Source organism: Malania oleifera, chromosome 11 (genome assembly GCF_029873635.1).
Source record: "Malania oleifera isolate guangnan ecotype guangnan chromosome 11, ASM2987363v1, whole genome shotgun sequence".
Taxonomy (NCBI): domain Eukaryota; kingdom Viridiplantae; phylum Streptophyta; class Magnoliopsida; order Santalales; family Ximeniaceae; genus Malania; species Malania oleifera.
The window spans coordinates 41,615,764-41,637,786 of NC_080427.1; the positions used below are offsets into that span (position 1 = coordinate 41,615,764).

Consider the following 22,023-nt stretch of genomic DNA (forward strand, 5'->3'; position numbering starts at 1 on the left):
TTTGAACCTATGCTCACTCGTATCTATCTAGTGCACGTGATTCCTTTTAAGTTGACTGTTGCATTCAATTTATCCCACGTTAAACCGAACCCCCAATGACAAAGCTCTTCTTTTGACTCTTTTGTGTGGGGTTTCAAACCTATCTAGATCTCTTTACTTCACCCAAAACCTTCACTTTCTTACTTCTAAAATCTCTATAAATAGTCCTCTCCACAAGTACACTTCATACCCTTCTCTCTCTCTCCCTCTCTCTCAATCTTTTCTATCTATCAATTTCTTTCAAGAGAGAAAGATTTTCTTTGGAAAATTCAACACCATGAATGGTGGTAAGTCTAACCCTAATGAGAGCTTGGGCAATGGGTTGGGCCTGAAAGTAGAGCCCAGTGACCAAAATTGGGCTCGCGCGTGCCCTCATTGTCCAAAAACCTTCCTATCCTCACAGGCCCTTGGAGGCCACCAGAACGCCCATCGCAGGGAGAGACACCAGGCTCGGAGGCAATACCTCGCTTCTAGGCGCCGGCCCATTGCCATCCACCCTTCGCCTAGTGATGCGTCCCACAAGTTTGGGGGCCCAAATGCCACGGCGGTGGTGGCTCCTAGAAATTCTTATGGGTATGCGCCACCTGGGCTTCAGTTTGGGCCTAGCAATGGATCTCAACATGTTTATGAGCTTCCTAACGGGCCTACAATGCCAGTCCGTGAGCTAAATTTGCTTGGAAAATGGGCCTCCTTTGAAGCAAGTGAATCTGTGGCCTCAAATGAGAATGCAATCAATATAAAGAGCGGGCCAGACTTGACTTTGAAGCTCTAATTTTAGAAGAGCACACAACATCGCAAGTTAGATAAGGCCCATTTATATATAAGGCCCATTTACATGTCTATCATCTAAATGTCGAACGCATGACAAGTCGATCTCATGTTTGTCAACTGTTCCTCTTTAAATGAGTTATTAAGAATAGGATCCGTATAAGGCATAAGAAGGTGGAGGCTCTCTCTCTCTCTCTCTCTCATTAGAAGGTTGTGATAAATTATTAATTACAAGTGGATCTCACGTTTGTCGGTTGTTTGCCTTCAAACGAGTTATTAAGAATAGGATCCGCATTCCGAACTTTACCCTGATCAGCAAGATTTGGGGGCGGAGGACGTTGATCCGTAGGTTTGGTGCCGCACCAGGGGGTTCGAAGGGCTCGTTAGTGACTGAAGTTCCTCATAAAAAAAAAATTCCAAATATAAAAATCAAGAGATTCCATGTTATTTGTAATATTTTAGAGATCCGCTAGCTTGTATAGATGTGAGGTTGGCTTCCATTTCTATGATTATCTAGTTATCCATTATAGAGTCTTTCATGCTTCTATATGTTTGATTATCTTATAAGTATTTCTTAAGTATCGTTTATGTTCTTAATTTTGTGTAAAAATATGGCTTTGGCATTTTAATATGCATGTCCGTACATTAAATCAACTTTTTGAAATTAGAGGGGTTAAACTACTCAATTTCATTTAGTGGAAATTTGTTATCGTGGTTATTCTTACACATAATCTACGACCTTATTTTCATTTGCAACAATCACTTCTTTGCTTACTATGGTACACTGATTCATCGTCACACTTTTAAACATCTTATAAATATATGATTGTTTTATTATGAACATATGAATTGATGACTATATATCGAATAATTTATTAAATTTAGAAATAAATTTTGATTTCAAATCTTAAGAAACTTGATTGAATTAATAAACATGGAATTTGATTGAATCTTTTGAGTGTCAATTGGGTGAATATTTTAACTTTTCGGATGCCCTGAGCATTACTTAATTTTCATCAAGCAATGATCAGGATAAACATCATTAATAATTTTTTCTATAATTAGATGATGTTATCCAGATAGAACTAAAATTAATGAATCAATTTTATAAGGGGCAATATATAAATAATTAATGAAACTTGATTCGATTCATCATTAATTTTTTTATAAAAATATTAGGAGATAGGAAAAAGTATAAAAAAGGTAAGAAAGGCTTTGGAGAGATAGGAGGTAGTTCTTTAGGTTATGGACGCTTCCACTTGGCCTCTCTTTAGTCTCGTCCATAATAAATCCTCTTTGACCTTTGTCTATTGGTCTAATTTTAAGATGTAGTGGTTTTTTAATATGACTTGTTGGCCGAATGTTTAAATTTTGAAATATCGACATTTAAAATTATTTTGAAATATTGACATTTAATATTTTCTTTTATTAAGTGATGAAGGATCACTAGTTAGGAGGGAAAACTATTATTATACTTCATTTCGTAAACAAATGAGTCTCTAGATTATCAATCTAACTTAACAAGCTAGCCTTTAAAGACCGGGTTCTAGCTAAAAAGGAGAAACAATAACTTGTTAATCCATTCTAGCTAAAAAGAGGTCTTAAGAGAATTGATCCATGACAATGGTATTTTCGTCACATACGTATGGTCGGATTTGGAGATTTGAGCTCGACAGGTGGTGGAAGGAAATAAGTTGAAAATAATGTTTTCTATCTTCTGATTTGATTTGTCGCTGCTGACGTTTTATTTAACTTAGGTATGGTTATATACATAGTTACTACTACTTTAAAACAAGATTAAATTAAGTTTAAATCCAATCAATATGGTTAGGGTCAGGAGAGTCTTCACAGGTGAGCTTGATATACATAAGTTAGCACCAATTTGACCTAAAAGCTTAAGCCTACTGGGTTTTAAGCTCAATCATGTATATATAAGCATCCATCCTATACTTTATTTCCCTAATGTCGGGACAAACTCACAAGGAGAATTTTCAACATGATATCCCCCTCACTTGTGAGTTCCAAACACTTCCCCTTGAATGGAAACCTTTTCTCCTCATAGGAGTAAACCTAATTCTCCAACAGTTGTTCAAATAAGTCTTATCACCATATTTTACAGTAAGTAAAGTTGGACATAAGTAAATTTATTTATAATTTTTTTTGGTCAATTGGAAGCCTACACTGAGCTTGGGCTACATTTCCCACATCTCTCAATTCCAAACCTCTATTAAAGATTTCTCAAGTTTTAATCACTGGAATGCCTCATACAAAACAAACATAAGTATGCTACAATTTGTGATAAAATAAAGCAAAAATTAATTTATCATTACTGTCATGAAATCTTTTACCTTTCTTGATACTTCCATTAATTGAGTTCAACAATGTATATCAACTTCCTCACTCTTAATTCTTATCATAAATGGTAGACTTGTAAGTTTTTTCAGAACTCAAAGATGTCTCAAACTTTGATGTTAGCTTCTAAGTGGATTATATATGAAGGTTAATCCAATCTAGATTTTTTTATTATCATCAACATGTCACCACCCATATGTTATACCATATATCCTAATTTTGAAATGATTTTTACACACGTGCGCCCACACACACACACACACACACACACACACATATTGTTGCTACCTAAAAATCAAACGACCTTCATGAATCGTTCCTTGATCACGACCACCTGAAAAGAAACAAATAAAAATGGCTTGGAGGACCCGAGGTTTACCCCGGGGGATCACTCTGGAGCCTAAGTAAGGGACTAATGAGAGACTTTGAATTGCAACAGTAGAAAGAGTGTGTAGTAACCCGAACCAAGAAAATAAAGAAATAAATAAAAGAAAAGAGAAAGGAAAAGGAAAAAAAGAGGAAATTGGTTTGGCATAGGACCAAACCGTCAACGGTTTCAGGAGGCTCAGAAAAATCGTCAACGATTTTAGTAGTGGGGAACGATTTAAGGGCCAAACGGTCGACGGTTTTGTCAAGCTCAGGAAAATCGTTGACGATTTTCTTGGGGGCTAAGTTACTTAAGTGTGATGCAACATAAAATTTGCATAAAAAAAATCACAACTCTCTCTCTCTCTCTCTCTCTCTTTCTCTCTCTAAAAATTAGGGTTTTGACTCCCTTTCTCTCTCTTTAGCCCCAGGAACTCTCCGCGAGTGCTCTCCGGTCCTCTTTCCCTTCTCACGGCACGTAGGCCATTGATATTCAACAGGTTTGAGCTGTAATGAATCAAAGAATAATAGTATTTAAATAATGATTAAGAGGGTGGAAAATGGAAACAAGAAGAGAAGGAGGAGTGTTCGTCGACGAAATTGCAATTGGGCTCGTCGACGAGGTGACATGTCTCGTTGACGAGGAAATACTGAGACAGGTTTTGGGCAGTCTGAATTTCGTCGACGGGAAGTGGGTTTTGTTGACAAAATTATTAAAGGACTCGTCGATGAGATGACGTGGCTCGTCGATGAATCTAGCATTATAAATAGTGAAAAACTCGGATTTTTGATGAAATTCAGGGCAGAAACTCCCTCTCTCTCTCCTCCCTTTGGCTCCCTCTCCTTCTCTCTTCGATTTCGGGCCAAATTTTTGCCGATTCGACGATCTGAAGTCACTACGACACTCCTGGAAAAGTTATCTCCATATCTACCGGAGCGGATCGTTAGTGGAGCTGAGTTGAAATTCGTCCCTAAGTTGAGGTAAGACTTTTTATGCCAAATTTGGTCTTTCCGTAGTTATAAGAAAGAGCCTAGGATATTAGGTTCTATAGACTCTAGAGTGTAGGATAAGAGAATTTTGCAAAAAACATAAATCACACACATGCCATACAACACCAGAAACCATACAAAAGTTCTACTGAATCTGTCATATATATATATACATACACTCATCCACAAAGAGACCAAAAAGTATCCTAGGGTCATTATCACAAAAACCCATTTGACCTTATCTCACCTACTTACCATTCTAATAGGATAGTTCGGCCAACTCCTACCACTGTGGAGCTTTATATGCTCTTCTACCTGGGTTTCTTGAAATGTTTGTATGACTTGGGGTGAGACACCTCTTAGTAAGGGAGATAAACTAATATCAATGTGTGGCAACATGAGTATTGTTCGAGATATACGTATAAGTAGTACATAATTCATAAGTGGTATAAATAGTTGTATCATATCTGAGTAAAATATAATTTAACACAACATAGTTTAACGTACTAAGTTTTCCGTAAAGAAAAGTCATCTTATATAACCATATCATACTTGAATAATTACCTAGGATAGATAGTTAGTTAGCTATTGTCATGTACTACCCCCCACATGACAGGATTGTGTGGCCCGAAGGCGGGGCCTAGCAATGGTTGGCTGACCTTGCTAAGTTAAACATAAGTGTGTAAGTACGATGGGCCCGTTACACCTGTGCCGGACTACCAGAGGAACTACGACACTCCCATAAAGCCACATCGATTGCTATATCCCACACTCTACTTAAGATATGTGGTAGCATTAACATATTCATAATCGTGAACATATAGTTACAATACTGTGCTTCGTAAAACTAAACTATGCCATCTGTCTTCTGATAACATATAATATATTTCATAATATTAAACATAGTTGTTTTGTATTTCAGAGTAATATTTGACATAAACATATTTGATGACATACATATTTCTATAACATACATATTTTCCTGAAAATAAATGTTGCATAATAATAAATAATTTTATGAAAAAGGCTGACTTAATTTATACCCTTACCTGACTTACTGAGAAGGCAACAATTTAATAAACCAAACCTACACCCGTATGTTCCCCAGCACAACACCCTGAAATTATATTTTCCCTAACAAAACTTCAGTGTTATACAATCTAAAGATTTTTCCTTAGTCTAGAAACACCAAATACCTTATAAAACTTAAAATAACCAACTTACCCAGATTTTGGGATGGTGCCCAAGTTGGCCTAACCAACAAACTACTCTAACAGACTTGAAGAGAATCTTTCCAAGAGAGAGAAAAGGTTTCATGTAAAATTTCACGCTGAAATCCCAAGGTTGGTATATTTATAAAATGCAGACTCATCGACGAGACATGTCACCTCGTCGACGAGTCCATAAAGGGAGTTCCTCGATAAACTAGTAACCTTTGTCAACGAACTTTAGGCTCTGCCAAACCCCATCTCAGTAAGTTTTCGTCAATGAGACACGAGTCCACGTCGACGAGTCCAAGAAACTTGTTCGTTGAAGAGCACTCTGCACTCGTTGACGAGACCCTGCTGAATCCCTTTTGAAAACTCATTTTCTCTCCTTTCTTTTATTTACTTAATTTCTATAATTCTTTGGGTCTCTACAGGTGTGCTTAAGATCATCCTCCTCAAAAGATAGATGGTATATAGACAATGGATGTTTGCGTCATATGACTAGGGATAAAGTTAAATTAGCATCCATCACACCAAAGGATGGAGGATTTGTCACTTTTGGCCACAATGTAAAAGGAAGGATCATAGGTGTTGGTAAAGTTGGTAACTGTTGACCTTTTAGGTCACACCCTAGTTTTGATAATGACAAATACTCTTGTATTTAATGAATATTTAGTTCATGTGTAGGTCTATATTAGAAGACACATTAACGGCATGTGAAAGTTTGAAGTGGTTCATATTTTCAATTGTAATATTCATTTGTGAAAATTGGTCTGTAATAGTAAATAGGTATTTGGTTTGTAATAAGCACCCACAACACATGCATGATTTATCTTGTAAGCTCAAAACCAAATATGAACTAAAAGTGACCATAGAGTGAACACCGGACTTTTTCGGTATTTTCAAATTGAACCCCAAGTGACCCTAAGACACACACATTTGCACATATGTTTGTTAGGCACTTTATTAGGGTTTGAATGTATCAAAATGGGACCTAAATGCACACTTGGTGCACTTTCAGTCGACCGAACCAGGCAGTTCATTCTGCCATGGTTGACCGAACCAGGTAGTTCAAAAAGCCCTAGTCGACCGAAACGTCCCTGGGTCAACATTTTGACCATCTGGTCGAACGACCCCTTTTTGTACTCCAATTACCTGGTCGACCGAGTGTCCTTGGGAGAAATCCTAGTTGTCTGGTCGACCGAACCAACCAGTTCAAAATGGCCTAGTCGACCGAACCTTGGAGAATTGACAAATCGCCCTCTCCTGGTCGACCGAGCCCTCAGTTCAAAAGTCCTCTGGTCGACTGAACCATATGAGACCTGGTCGACCAAAACATTTCTGGTCAGTCGGACCTCTCGGGTTGCTCCTAATTTTTTATCGCAGTTAAAAGTTTTAAATAGGGTTAAAATGGTTTAAACGTCATTAATATTTTCTAACAATCCCTAATAGGTCCCCAATGGTTAAAAATTTTGGTATGTCTATATATACTCTTTCATTTGGGAGAATTAAGAATTGATTAGCAAAAACAAAAATCATATTTCTCTCTTAAGCTAAATACTTCCTACTGCTTATACTATTTCCAAATCCACTCAAACTTACCTACTTTACTTCTTTGAATCATTTGTAAGTGTATTGAGTGTGTTCATTTAGAGGTTTGCTCTCTCATTTCGTGAGTGCTTGAATCGATTTTCACGAGAGCAAAACCTAAGCATTCTTAGGAGGCTTTTCTAATAAGCCTACTCTAAGAAGGCTTGTGGTGAACTTCCGAGTGTTGCATTCTCATTGCAATACCTTTGGAAGTTTGTATTGTTTTTGGTTTGCAAAAATATTTTCAAACTTGCTCAAATATCTTGTGGAATTTTTATTGAACTATTTGTGAAAAGATTTTGTGGCAATATTTACTCAAGTATATATATCTTTTGCTGAATACAAAGATTATCTATTTTGCAATCCAAGCATATATACATTTATGTGATTGAGATATTCTACTGATTGATATTCTTGAGGCTTGCTTGGTATTTAGTGTGAACACATTTGATTGAAACATTTTGAAATATACAGATTGTTATTGATACTCTCATGTACTCATTACACTGATAGAAAATACTTTCGAGAGTTGAACTATCTAGACCACACTGAGCTTACATTTTAAATCATCTATGGTATTTGTGACTATGCGCATTTATGGTACAAATTTGCTTTACATGAAAGCACCCCTATATAGTACCTTTTGATTGTATATCTGAGAGATTCCAGGCGTGGCTCAGTATGTTATACCATGTTATGATAAATTATGTTTTATCCATATATGATACGGACAATTTTACCAAATATTATTTATGTACTGTTACATGTATAACACAAATATACTCATGCTACCAAACACTGATGTTAGTTTATTTCCCTTATTGAGAGGTGTCTCACCCCAGCTATATAAACATTTCATGAGCTTCAGATAGAAGAGCAGATAGAGCTCCGCAGTGTTAGAGGTTGACTATTCCCTCTTAGAATGGTAAGTCGTTATGCTAGGGTCTGGTGGATTTTTGGGTTATGACCCTAGGGCACTTTTTGGTCTTTTTGGGGATGTGTATATGTATATGATAGGTTTTGCAGAACTCTCACATTGTATTGGTTGGATGACTTGATATGTATATGATTTTTGTTTTCCGCTGCTTAGGTATCAGAGTTGTATTTCGGGTATATCCCTAGTACTTATAGGTCCAAGTTGATCATAATTATGTTAGTTTAGTAGATTATGGGGATCATTACATATGTTATAAAAAATATTATGGTAAAATAGGCAGGTTGTTACAACATGGCTGCTTCAAAATCTCATTTCGGCTCAGCTGCGGTCGATGCTAATCTCTAATTCCTCCACTCAAATGGTTCCTAATACTCCGTATACATATATACCTGGTTCACTATCAATGATAGCTCTTCCATTTTTTTCGTCCACTATGTTAAGAACAATTTCAGTCCATGGCCAAGCGTATAGATCTTTCCTTCAGATTTGGAAGAGGTTACTTCTATTAAGAAAAGTGGGAAAAAATCTTCAGGACCTGATTCATTCAAGAAGCTAAAAATAAGTAATGCTTTCGTGAAGCCTTTGCACAATACTACAAAGTTTGTTTCAAAGAAACTAGAAAAATCTTATGCAGCTGATTAAGTTTGGGCATTATACAAGCACTGGAAGGCTGAAATGACACAATCTGACTTGAAAAAAAAATGTGAAAATGACATAGTGGAAGTAGTTGAAGAAAAAGATCTTTGGAGGAAAGTCTCTATACTAGAGCATGTATGTGGTTTTAACTCTATTTTCAAGGCTTAAGTAAGAGATGAATTACCAGTGGTAATGGAGATACCCAGGGCTGAGCTGCTTAGATTTTTCACATCAATTTCCTGCATTTCAGCTAACCAAAGTGAAAGGTGGCAGCTTGAGAGGCTTCTCGGAGCTTGATCCACCATCATTGCCACTTGTTCTCTTTGGCTTAAATTGAAAATTTTAGGATGTCAGAGCTTTACCTCCCCTAGTACTGACCAAGTGTGTATTTTCTTGCCTCGCTAGCCAACAGCTTTGATCTCAGGGTGCTGCTTTGGAAAGTAGAATGATTTTGGGGGATGACACCCAGATTTTGGAATCTATTTTGGATACTTGACCAAATCATGGTTTGAATCATGTATCACCTATCTCTTAAATTGCTCATTCAAAATGTACATGATTTTGGGTAGCATTGGTTTTGTTGTGCATCTTGGCCCCTTAGGTGACCTAGAACACTAATGGGGCTTGCATGTTTTTCTAGCATGATGAGGTGATTCCTTGGCCATCTTTGTCTCTGTGGGAAGGCCTAACCTTTAGATTTAGATTATCTATAAGCTAAACTACTTATTTTAATTATTAGTGACGGTTCCATAAATCGTTACTAATATAAGACTATTAGTGACGGTTTTCATAAATCATCACTAAAATTATACTATTAGTAACGGTTTTTGTAAATCGTTACTAATATAGTTAAATAAATTATTTTTATATTTTCTAAATAAAAAATACTATTAGTGATGGTTGAATAAATTCTTTGCTAATAATAGGCTATTAGTAACAGTTATCATAAACCGTCACTAATATAGTTGACTTTTCTCGGTTAACAAATGCTTTATTAGTGACGGTTCTAGAAACCATTACTAATACCAACTTATTAGTGACGATTTCCATAAACCGTCACTAATAACAGACTATTAGTGACGGTTTTTCTAAACCGTTAGTAATATAGTTAAATAAATTATTTTTATATTTTTTTAAATAAAAAACACTATTAGTGACAATTTAGCAAATTTGTCGCTAATAATAGATTATTAGTAATGGTTCTAATAAATCGTTACTAATATTGCTGACTTTTTTCCAATCAACAAAAGTATTATTAGTGACAATTTTATAAACCGTTACTAATATAAGGATATTAGTGATGGTTTAGAAGAACTGTTACTAATAATGAATTATTAGTGACGATTTTTAGGAACCATCACTAATATTGTTGACTTTTTCACAGTCAACATCCATGATTAGTAGCGGCTCATAGAACTGTTACTAATATAATACTATTAGTGATAGTTAATTAACAGTCACTAATAAGTTCCTTTTAGTGTCAGTTTGAATTCATCACTAATACCCCAGGAAACGTCTCTAATATTTTCTCGGGATAGTTTCCATACAGAAAATGGTTTCCCGCGATGGTTTGAGCAGAAAAATTGGGTTTTAGTAATGAAAGTATTAGTAACGATTTTAATTTCGTCAATAAAATTACCTTATTAGTGACGGTTTTCAAAACCGTCACTGACACTTACACTAGTAGAAACCGTCACTAATTCGCACTTTTAATGATGAAATTAAAACCGTCACTAGTACTTTCGTCACTAAAAACTAACTTTTTTGTAGTGAATTAGGACTATGTATATTAAAGTTCACAATAATAAGACCACTTAACACTTGTCCCATTTAAATCAAAGTTGAGTATAGGATATTTTCATATATGTTTTCAGGATGGACACTGGTGGTAGTAGTGCCCACGCTAGTGGGAATGAGGGTGCTGAATCCTTAGGCACTGCGGGTTGTGATTCTGATGCAGTCTTACGCAGCGTAGCATAGTAAGTCATGGCTGAGATTGCCAGAAGTTCGAGGGAGCAGGGTGGTCCGTCTGTAGGCCATGGTAGCTCAATCGAGAAGTTTATTAAGATGAGTCCTCCAGCTTTCTCAAGAGGGATAGATCCTGCAGTCGCTGAAAACTGGATGCAGGAGATAGAGAAAGTATTTGCAGTACTGCAGTGTTCAGAGGAGCAGAGGGTACTATTTGCCATATATAAACTAACTAGAGAGGCCGAGAGATGGTGGTCGATGGGGAGATTATTAGAGAAGCAAAGGACTGTACCTGTGAAGATGATATGGGAGTGGTTTAAAGAAATATTCTTCGATAGGTATTTTCTAGCCTCGTCTAGGGAGGCTAAGATTGAGGAGTTCCTGAATCTGAAGCAGGGACAACTGTCAGTGCAGCAGTACGCGACGAGGTTCATCGAGCTATCTCGCTTCGCCCCATACATCATTCCAGATGAGGTGAAGAAGGTACGGCAGTTTGAAAGAGGCATGAGGAGAGAAATATACAAGCAGGTATTGATAGTGAAGTTGCAGGACTTCGCCGAACTGGTTGACCGAGCCACTATAGCAGAAATGGGTGATCGGATGGAGGCCGAGGAGCAGAGACAGAAGAAGAGGTCCATACCTTCTAGTTCCCAGCAAGGGGTCGGACATGGTTCATGGAAGAGGGGTGGCTACTACAGAGACCGGAGGCAAGAGACCGGGAATCGCGATTTTCAGGGTGTACAACCATTTCCAGCTTGCCCGTCGTGCGGGAATAGACACCTGGGGGAGTGTCGTGCCGAACGGGGTGTTTGTTACCTGTGTGGGGAGCCAGTGTGACAACCTGAATAAAAAATGGAATTTGAATAATTAAGAGGGAGAGAAAATAGGAACAAAAACAGAAGGAGATCGTAGACTTTGTCGACAAACGCTCTGCGTTCGTCGACGACATTGTATTTTGGAGAATGTAAATAAATTCAAGAAATTTCCAAGACTCGTCGACGAATACAAGGCCTCGTCGATGAGTGCATAAGAAAATTCGTCGACGAATACAGGGCTTCGTTGACGAGAAAATACCAAGCAGGGTTTTTGGCTGCTTTGAATTTCGTCGACGAATGCAGGGTCTCGTCGACGAATTTAATGAAGGACTCGTTGACAAGGTGACGTGGCTCGTCAAAGAATCCTATGCTCTATAAATATCAAAATCTGGATTTAAACTTCATTATTAAGCAAGCTTTACTCCTCTCTCTTCTCCCTTAGATTTTCTTTCTCTCTGTTTGATTCTGGGCTAGTTTTACGCCGGATTGACAAATCGAAGTCACCATGACGCTCCTGGGGAAGTTCTCTCCAAATCTACAGGAGCGGATCGTTGGTGGAAGCAACTTGGAAATCATCCCTGAGTTGAGGTAAGGCTTTTTAAGCCATATTTGGTCTTGCGATAGTTATAGGAAATGATGTACGCATGGAAACACTAAAGTTTAATACTGGGAATTTTCAATTTCAGGGTATTGGTCAGGAAATCTTACGGGGGTTAGACTAAATTGTGTTGGGGGCTTTCTCAGTAGTCAGGTAAGAGAATAAACTAAACTAGTATCTTATGAAAAATGCATGTATATTTATAGCACTTGATTTCTAGAAAGAAAGTATGTTTATATATATATATATATATATATATATATATGATTTATATTTGGGAAATACGGTTAAAATGATGGTATGTTAAATATGTGAAAAATCTGTTTAGTGTGGCCTGAGTATAAAATGTTATGAGATACTGTTTTCTAGAATTGTGATTATGATACGGATTTTTATATTGGGAAAACCGGCGTATGACCCGAGATTTTTATGATGTGATTTGCCAGCGTACGGGCTGTGCTATGTTTGCCGGCGTGCGGGCCGTGCTATGATGTGATTTGCTAGGGTACAGCTGTGCTATGTTTGCCGGTGTACGAGCCGTGCTATGATGTGATTTGCCAGCGTACGAGCTATGCTATGATTTGCCGGCGTGCGGGCCGAGTTATGATAAAATGTGTAATACCGGCGTATAGGCCGATAATTTTCATGATACACGTATATATGCAAAATGATATGATTGATGTGAAAATAAATGATATGAGATATCTATGTATCACAGTTTTAGTATATGTTATATGATATCAGAACCTGGTTGGCTTGGTCTAGGCTAGCACTTGCACGGTACTGTTGCTATGTGTGATGACCCAAAAATATATATACGATTAAAGCACAATAATAATAAAATAATAAAAATGGTCATTAAGTTAATATCAATACGAAAGTGTTTCTCTGTTAGGATCCTTGATTCCATGTTTGATGCCTAAGAAAGACCTTGTCTAAGTGAATACTCAGAGACCATTGCGACTCAGTCGCTCTCTGGAGGTCGGCCTGGTCAAAATGGAATTTCATAGGATAAAACAGGGTAGACACTGTTTATATACGTAAATAAGTACATAAAATAATGTTTTGATTAACATAATCTATAGAAATATATGATAAAATAATAATAATTTAAGTATCCTATGCGGGGCCCATAATACCGTGGGAGGCCCACATGAGTCACGAAGCCATGTAGAGGTTTACACGAGTCTCAAAGCTATGTAGGACGCATAAAATCGTATAAGGATTATTCGAATTACGTAGGATCCATTTGGGTCTCGAAGTTGTGTGGGGCCCACAAGACCATGTGGGATCCACATGAGTTTTCAAAATTCAAATTTAATTCTTATTAAAAAATAAATAATAAAATAAATGAATACTAAAAATAGTTTAAAAGTAATAACAATAAGAATAATAATGATAATAATAATTAATTAGATAAGTAATTAATTAAAAATTTATTTATTGGGAATGGTGGTAAGCACTCCCACATGGCCTCCATCCCCATCCTATACTCAACTCATACCTTGCCCATTCTTTAATTTTAAAAAAATTATAATTTCACTCATCTCCCAACACTTTTACAAATTCCATTTCTTCCCCAAAATTTTCCTATAAATAGGGAGCTCACAATCTTCATTTTTCACAACAATTTTTCAAGGAAGAGAAGGATTAGTGAGTGAAAGAATTTGTGGTGGAGAGATAATTTTTGAATAAGTTCTCAATCACCCACTCTTTCCGATCTCATTTCTTAGAGATAGTTATAGTGTTCGTAAGAAAGAAGGTAAGTAAATTTTGATTATATTAATTTTTTTTATTTAAAATTCATACCCGAGTTTATTTTATAAGTAAATTTCAATTATGTTAATTAGTTCCACAAAATTTTCATGAGTTTATTTTTACGCATATTTAATTATACCAGTTCTATCTTTAATATACTTGCATCTATTTTTGGGTTAAGAAATGTTCTAATCCCCTCGGGTAAATTTTCAGCATTTCTTTCTATTCAAAAATAAAATTATATATATTTTTAACACAAAAATTGTGTGGCATGAGTTTATTTTTACGTTACTTTTTTAATGAAAATATGAGTAAAGATGAGATTTTCACGATATTATTTTAAATTACATAAATTATAATAAGATGATTTTAAAACTCCTTATGGCAACGAAAGTTCAAAGTTATAGATGCTCGGTACTGCAGCTTAAAATTTATACGAATCAGAGTGCACCCACAATGTTTACAGAGTGGTTATTTATGTTAGCGGATTTCTCCTGAATGCACACCTGGTTCCGGACCATGACTTAATAAGGAAAATCTCACTTAAAGTTTATGTATGTTGATTTAATTTGGTCGGCCAGCCAACTAAGTCCAGTCTTCAGATCGCATAACCCAGTCATGGGGTAAACATGACTTACGGCAAATAGGTCTAAAGGTGGTTTTTACAATATATATTTATACATAGTTAATTACGTATACAAAGTCACTGATGATTTGAAGGAAAAGTGTAAGGATCATTCTAGTGCTTAAATGACGATCTAAAGAAAACGTATAAGGAAAAGTATATGTATATTTATCATTAAATATTTATACAGTTTTAAAATTAAAAGTTTAATTTAACAGTTATAGTTTATGATTATAAAATTTTACTGTTATAGTTGATGGTAAAAGTTTTATGCAGAAAATTTTAAATTTATATTTATTCTAGAACAGTTTTGAAGTTATAATATTAAATATTGTTTTACGAAATTTTTAAAAAGCTCATTTTGACCACACACTAATAATAATCTTATTTACTTATTGAGCGTCGTCTCACTTCAATCATATTTTTATTTCAGATAACTCTGAAAAGGATATTGGAAATCAGGCTTAGCAAGCATGCGGGTGGGGATAGAAAAATAAAGATTGTTTAGAAATATTAATATGATGTCAGATATTTATGTTTGTGTAATTTTTATTTTTTTTTAATAAATGATTGTAATATGGATAATTAGCGCTCTGGTTTTATAAAAATTGAGTTTATTTACTTTCACTGTAAATCAATAGTAAAAAGTTAATATCCCAGACCCTTTGGGGTCGGGGTATTACACTATGTGTCCATGGTCTTCGTGATCATGATATTTGTGTTAACGCCGCTGTATGGAGTGGTGTGAGATTGGATGGTCGATGTGGCTTTTAATAAGTGTGTGTGATCGCCCCTGGTGCATGGACCAGGTCAGGCAGGCCCATCGGACTTACAGACTGTATGTTTGACTTGACAGTGGTCGGCCAACCATTGTCAAGTCCCACCTTTGGGCCACACAACCCAGTCATGTGGGGGTAATACATGACAACAACTAGCTAACCTACCAGGAATGTTTTATGTTATTATATGAGATGAGACTTGTTTATGAAAATGCAGTATGTTCTACCATGATTTGAGGTATGTATATGTTTTCCTAGATTTGATGAAATAGTTACTAAGTATGTTATGTATGATATATGTAGAACACTGAATACTCATATTGCCACACACTGGTATTAGTTTATTTCTCTTACTAAGAGATGTATCACCTTTAAATTTTATAAACTTTTCAGGAGCCCCAGGTAAGAGAGCGGGAAAAGCCCCGCTGAATTAGAGCTGTGGTCTGCCCTTTTTGAAGGGTAAGCTGTGGTAGGGACAGTTAGATTTTTGTGGGAAGTGTCCCTAGATTTTTGTTTCTTTTGGGATGTATATACTAAAATGTAGTGGTATAGTGACTCTGGTATTTGCAGTAATGTGATGGATGTTTTATATTTACAATATTGTGGTTGTATGTTTCCTGTTGCTTAGGCTTCCATTTGTGTTTTGATGTATCCTTGGTACCCACGGGTCTAGGTGTATGATGACCTGATGAGCTGGGATATGATATAAGTGATTATGTATAAAAAAAAAAATCGAAAAAGTAAGAGGTCGTCACAGCCAAGGCATGTGATGCGGGATTGCCAGGTTCAGATTGGCGCAGCTCCTGCTCCTGCTCCTAGACTTGCTCGTGGAGGCTATCAAGCGCCACATGGAGGCAAGCAGAGGAATATGGCCCTAACCAGGGTTTTTGCTTTGACGCCGGGTGATGCTGAGACAGCCAGCGACGTGGTGACAGGTACGATTAATATGTTTTCATTTAAAGTTGTTGCACTTTTTGATTCTGGTGCCACACACTCATTTGTGTCCTTGGGGTGTGTTAAATCATATGGGGTTGAAACATAATCACTAGATGTCGAGTTATTAGTGGCTACACTGACCGAGTCAGCGGTGAGATGTAGTAGGATGCTCCATGGATGTCTAGTTGATGTTCAGGGGAGAATTTTATCTGCTGATTTGGTGGTGCTGGATATGCACGGGTTTGACATCATCTTCGACATGGATTGGCTAGCAGCTAATTCTGTTATTATAGACTGTCGTGCAAGAGAAGTGATATTCAGAACTCCATGGAAACCAGAATTCAGATTTACAGGGTCACGAGTGCAATCTTTACCTCAAGTGATCTCAACTATTCAGGCGAGGTGACTACTCTTGAGTGGTTGTCAGGGGTTCGTGGCCTTCGTAAAGGAAGCAACAGGGAATGAAGTGAAGCTCACCAGTATACTAGTGGTAAAGGAGTTTGCATATGTGTTTCCAGATGAATTACTAGGTTTGCCATCTGATCTAGAGATAGATTTTCCCATTGATCTACTTTTAGGTACAACGCTGATCTCTAAAGCACCGTACCGAATGACACTAGCAGAGTTGGTAGAACTGAAAGATCAATTACAGGATTTGCTTGATAAGGGCTTCATATGACCTAGTGTATCTTCGTGGAGAGCTCTAGTACTGACTACAAGGAGATTAATAAAGTGACCATCAAGAACAAGTATCCTCTACCCCGTATCGATGACTTATTCAATCAGCTCCAGGGTACACGGGTGTATCTAAAATCGACCTTAGATCAGGTTACCATTAGGTAAAGGTGAGAGCAGAGGATGTATCGAAGACAGCTTTTAGGACCAGATATGGGCATTATGAGTTTCTTGCTATGCCATTTGGTCTGACGAATGCTCCTGCTATATTTATGGATTTGATGAATAGGATTTTTCATCCATATTTAGATCAGTTTGTGGTTTTTTTTTTTTATTGATGATGTACTGGTCTATTCGAGGAGCTATGAGGAGCACGAGATACATTTGAGGCAGGTCTTGTAAATGCTCAAGGAGAAGAAGTTGTATGCAAAATTCAGTAAATGTGAATTCTAGCTCGAGAAAGTTGTGTTTTTGGGGCATGTTATCTCAGGAGACGGAATATATGCAGATCCCATTAAGATTGAGGCAGTAGTGAATTGGGCTAGATCGAGGAACGTCCAGGGGATTAGGAGTTTCTTGGAGTTAACTGGTTATTACCGTCGTTTCGTTGAGAGGTTCTCAGCTTTATTAGGGCCTCTGACATGATTGACTAGGAAAAATGTTAGATTTGAATGGGACGACAGCTGTGAGCAAAGTTTTTAGGAACTGAAGCAGAAGTTAGTCATAGCGCCTGTATTGATCATCCCGTCTAGGGGTGAGGGTTATACTATCTACAGTGATGCGTCCTTGAAGGGACTTGACTGTGTACTGATGCAGCATGGTAGGGTAGTGGCATATGCGTCCAAACAGTTGAAAGAATATGAAAAGGACTATCCTACCCACGATCTCGAGTTGGCTACAGTGGTACACGCATTAAAAATTTGGAGACATTATCTGTACGGCGAGCAATATGAGATTTTCTCTGACCACATGAGCTTAAAGTATTTCTTCACTCAGAGAGAATTGAATATGAGGCAAAGAAGGTGGTTAGAGTTAATTAAAAAATTTGATTGTACCATTAGTTATCACCCCGGGAAAGCAAATGTGGTAGTTGATGCATTGAGCAGGAAGACCGTGAGCCCAGTGTTAGCAGCTATGGAGATCCAGCATTCGATTATTATGGATCTGGAGAGACTTGGTATAGAGTTGGTAGAGGGTGATCCTTTAGTTTGTATTTCCAGTTTAGCGGTACAACTTACTCTGCAGGAAAGAATTAGCTGCTCAGAAGGAAGATCCAGAATTAGCAAAGGTGATGGATAAAGTATATAGTGGTAAGGGGGAGGAATTTTGCATTTCAGATGACGGAGCTTTGTGGTTCCGTTCCAGATTATGTGTTCCTGCTGATGCTGACATCAAGAAGACTATTTTAGATGAGGCTCACAGATCTTTGTATATGGTTCATCCCAGAAGTACAAAAATGTACAGGGATCTGCGAGAGTTTTAGTGGTGAAGTGGTATGAAGAGAGAGATTGCTAAGTATGTAGCCCAGTGCTTGATGTGTCAGTAGGTAAAAGCTGAGCACCAGAGGCCGGCGGGTTAGTTGCAGCTACTATTTATCCCAGAGTGGAAGTGGAATCATATATCTATGGATTTTATCCCAGGGCTGCCGTCGACATCGCATGGCCAGAATGTGATTTGGGTGGTAGTAGATCGGTTGACTAAAACCGCCCATTTTCTCCCTATCAAGATTAGCTATTCCCTTAACCGTTTAGCAGAAATTTACATTCAGGAGATAGTTCGTTCTCATGAGGTGCCTGTATCTATTATGTCAAATCGAGACCCGCGATTCACGTCATGATTTTGGACAAGCTTGCAGGAGGCTCTGGGGTCTCAATTATCGTTTAGCACGACATTCCATCCTCAGTCAGACGGACATACTGAGAGGACGATACATATACTAGAAGATATGCTCCGTGCATGTGTATTAGATTTTGGGGGTAGCTGGACTTAGTTCATGCCACTGGTAGAGTTCGCGTATAATGATAGTTATCAGACCAGTATTGGCATGGCACCGTTTGAGGCTTTATACAACAGGAGATGCCGATCTCCTTTGTATTGGGACGAGATGGGTGAGCGGCAAGTTGTGGGTCTAGAGATGGTGCAGCAGGCTTATGACAAGGTTCGGCTTATCAAGGAAAGAATCAGTGCAGCTCAGAGCCGACAGAAAAGTTATGTCGATAATCGCCGCAGGAATATGGAATTTGACGCTGGTGATCATGTGTTTCTGCAGATAGCTCCATTGAAAGGAGTTATGAGATTCGAAAAGAAGGGTAAACTTAGCCCTAGATTCATCGGTCTGTTTGAGATTTTAGAGAAAGTGGGGCCGGTGACCTACAGGCTAGCTTTGCCACCTACACTATCCAGGATGCACGACGTATTCCATGCATCTATGTTGAGGAAATATGTCCCAGATCCTTCTCATATTTTCAACTATGGTGAGTTAGAGCTTAGTGATTTGCTAGTCTATGAGGAGGTACCAGTGCAGATTCTGGACCAAAAGGAACAAGAACTACGTAATAAGAAGATTCCTCTCGTAAAAGTTTTATGGAGGAATCACACAGTAAAAGAGGCTTCTTGGGAACTCGAGGAGCAGATTAGACAAAAATACCCGCAACTGTTCCAAGAAGATTAGATGTGATTAAGAAATGTGAGTAAATATGTAATATTTCTTTTGTAGGTACATATTGTGACGCCCCGATTTTCATACAAATTTTTTTTTTAGTATAAATAAATAATCACGTCATAAATCCACAACATCCATAAATCGGCCACGTCAACAATCCTACTACCATTCATACAACCCGACCCGCATTGGGAACCGGGTAAAAAGTATTTTATTATACAACCTAACAGCGGAAGACAGTATATACACATCAGTCAGAATACAATACCCAGAGTATCAACATACATACAAATATTCACACTACCTTCCCATACTAAAAATTACTATTCAACTCTAGGGGAATTACATCTCCCCTAGTCCAAAAACTCACCCTGTGTATCAGGGTCTCAGCTCCCTACTATCACGGAACTCTATCACCCGGCCGGTCTCTGTTCCCTGAAAAATTTAGATAAATTGGGTGAGACACATCTCAGTAAGAAGGAATAAATTATTTACATTGTGTGGCCAAATGAGTACAATTATAATACACTTTACTTTTCAAATCACCATTTCATCTGAGAAAATACACTGATATTCACATACACATAATCATATAGATATACAATACAAGCTTTTATAAGCTTTAAAATCATTTATCAAATTCAATGATTTCCAACACATATTTACTCGTGAAGTTCCTGAGAATAGGGAAGATTACCCGCCTATACAGGTAGCTTCCCTCTGCCCTAACATGTTATGCAACCGGGTATGGCCACATCTGATACCCATCAGGGCACTCACCTTACTCAGTAAGCGCTCAGGCGGAGGGTTTCACTTCGCCTTAATTATTTATATTATTAACTCACACTGTTCCATTTCTCAATTTATCATTCTTTATTTCTCAATTTCCATTCTTTCTTTTATTTCTCATTTTAGCCAATTTTATTATTCTTTCACTTTTCATTTCCACTTTACTTTCCGGCTTATGAGTATTCTCGGTATCAAATACCAATATCGCGTCTGTAACTCATGGCCACCCTGTGGATCTTTCTATACACGCCATGCTTCCCCCCATGGTCAAGGTTGTGCGGCCCGAAGGCTGGATCTAACCGCGGTTGGCCGACCCGGTTAGATCAAATATCATATCACATATCGCGTCTGTAGTACGACTGGCCGGCCTAATACCCTGATCCGGACTCAGGGGGCCCAACAACCCTACACAATGGCACAGTCGACTGTCACGCCACACGCTCCAAGAGTCCGTGTGGTTGCACTAACACCACTCGCAACGGTACCGTGCTAAATATCATAACCATCCAACAGGGTTTACCACCACATACCCGCAATCATTATGCGGTATTGACATTTCATCAATTATATTCCAGTATATCACAATTCAGTTCAATATAAATATTCTCATCATTTTCTATGCACATTTCATCATCTCGTAATATCATATATCATATTTCATGTATTTTTCACATTTTCCCAAAATACTCATTTCTCATGCAAATAATTTCCACTCACAAATAAATACCACATTTCATTATTTTCCAATATCAATAATTCACAAAATCCCATTTTCCAGGCAAAACATTTCTACTCATATAATAATACCATATTACATTATTTTTCACTAATCAGATCAGTAATTCTCATTTCAAAATTTTCTCAGAAATTACACATTATTATATTTTACACTCCAAAATATCACAATTTACAATTACTCAAATGCCACACAATTTATCTGATATTTATATCATAATAATTTTCAGATAAAATATCATATGCTCAATTTCACATATTCATTCAAATAATAATTCTAAAAACACTGCTATAATTTATTCCCCTTACCTGACTTACTGAGAGTCTCCCTAGAATCCCAAATTCTATGCCATTGGCGTCCGAAATTCAACTCCTGCAATTTACATTTTTCCCAAATTAATTAATCTATTTCTCCAAAATAATACCCATCTAACCTTCCCTAGACTCCATATACCTCAAATTAATATTTAAACTATTATTTAACACCCCCACTTAATTTTTCTAAATTTTGCCTGCGGGTCCCAAAATTACACCCGCGGCGCTCACTCGGGCCCTAAATTCCAGAAATCCTACTTCAACCCAAAATGCTCAATATTTTAGCATTTCTAAATTAATGCTAATTAATTAAAAATAAGCCCCTTAATAACCCCCGCACCCCAAATTTAGGATTTTGGCCCAACACCCCCACGAGAATTTCGTCCCGCTAGACTTGTAAAGAATCATCTCTAGATTCTCGTGGTGGTGTCCGTTCATCAATTGGGCTTATATTTTGCAAGAAATTAAAGAAAAAGGGGAAA

General features: G+C 37.3%; 1 protein-coding gene across 1 annotated transcript; it reads left to right on the forward strand.

The window, feature by feature from the left end:
* The first annotated feature begins 316 nt into the window (after positions 1-316).
* Positions 317-811, forward strand: LOC131167488 (zinc finger protein 3-like). Its single transcript, XM_058126290.1, has one exon. The coding sequence runs from the start codon at positions 317-319 to the stop codon at positions 809-811; it is 495 nt and encodes a 164-aa protein (XP_057982273.1).
* Positions 812-22,023: the final 21,212 nt, after the last annotated feature.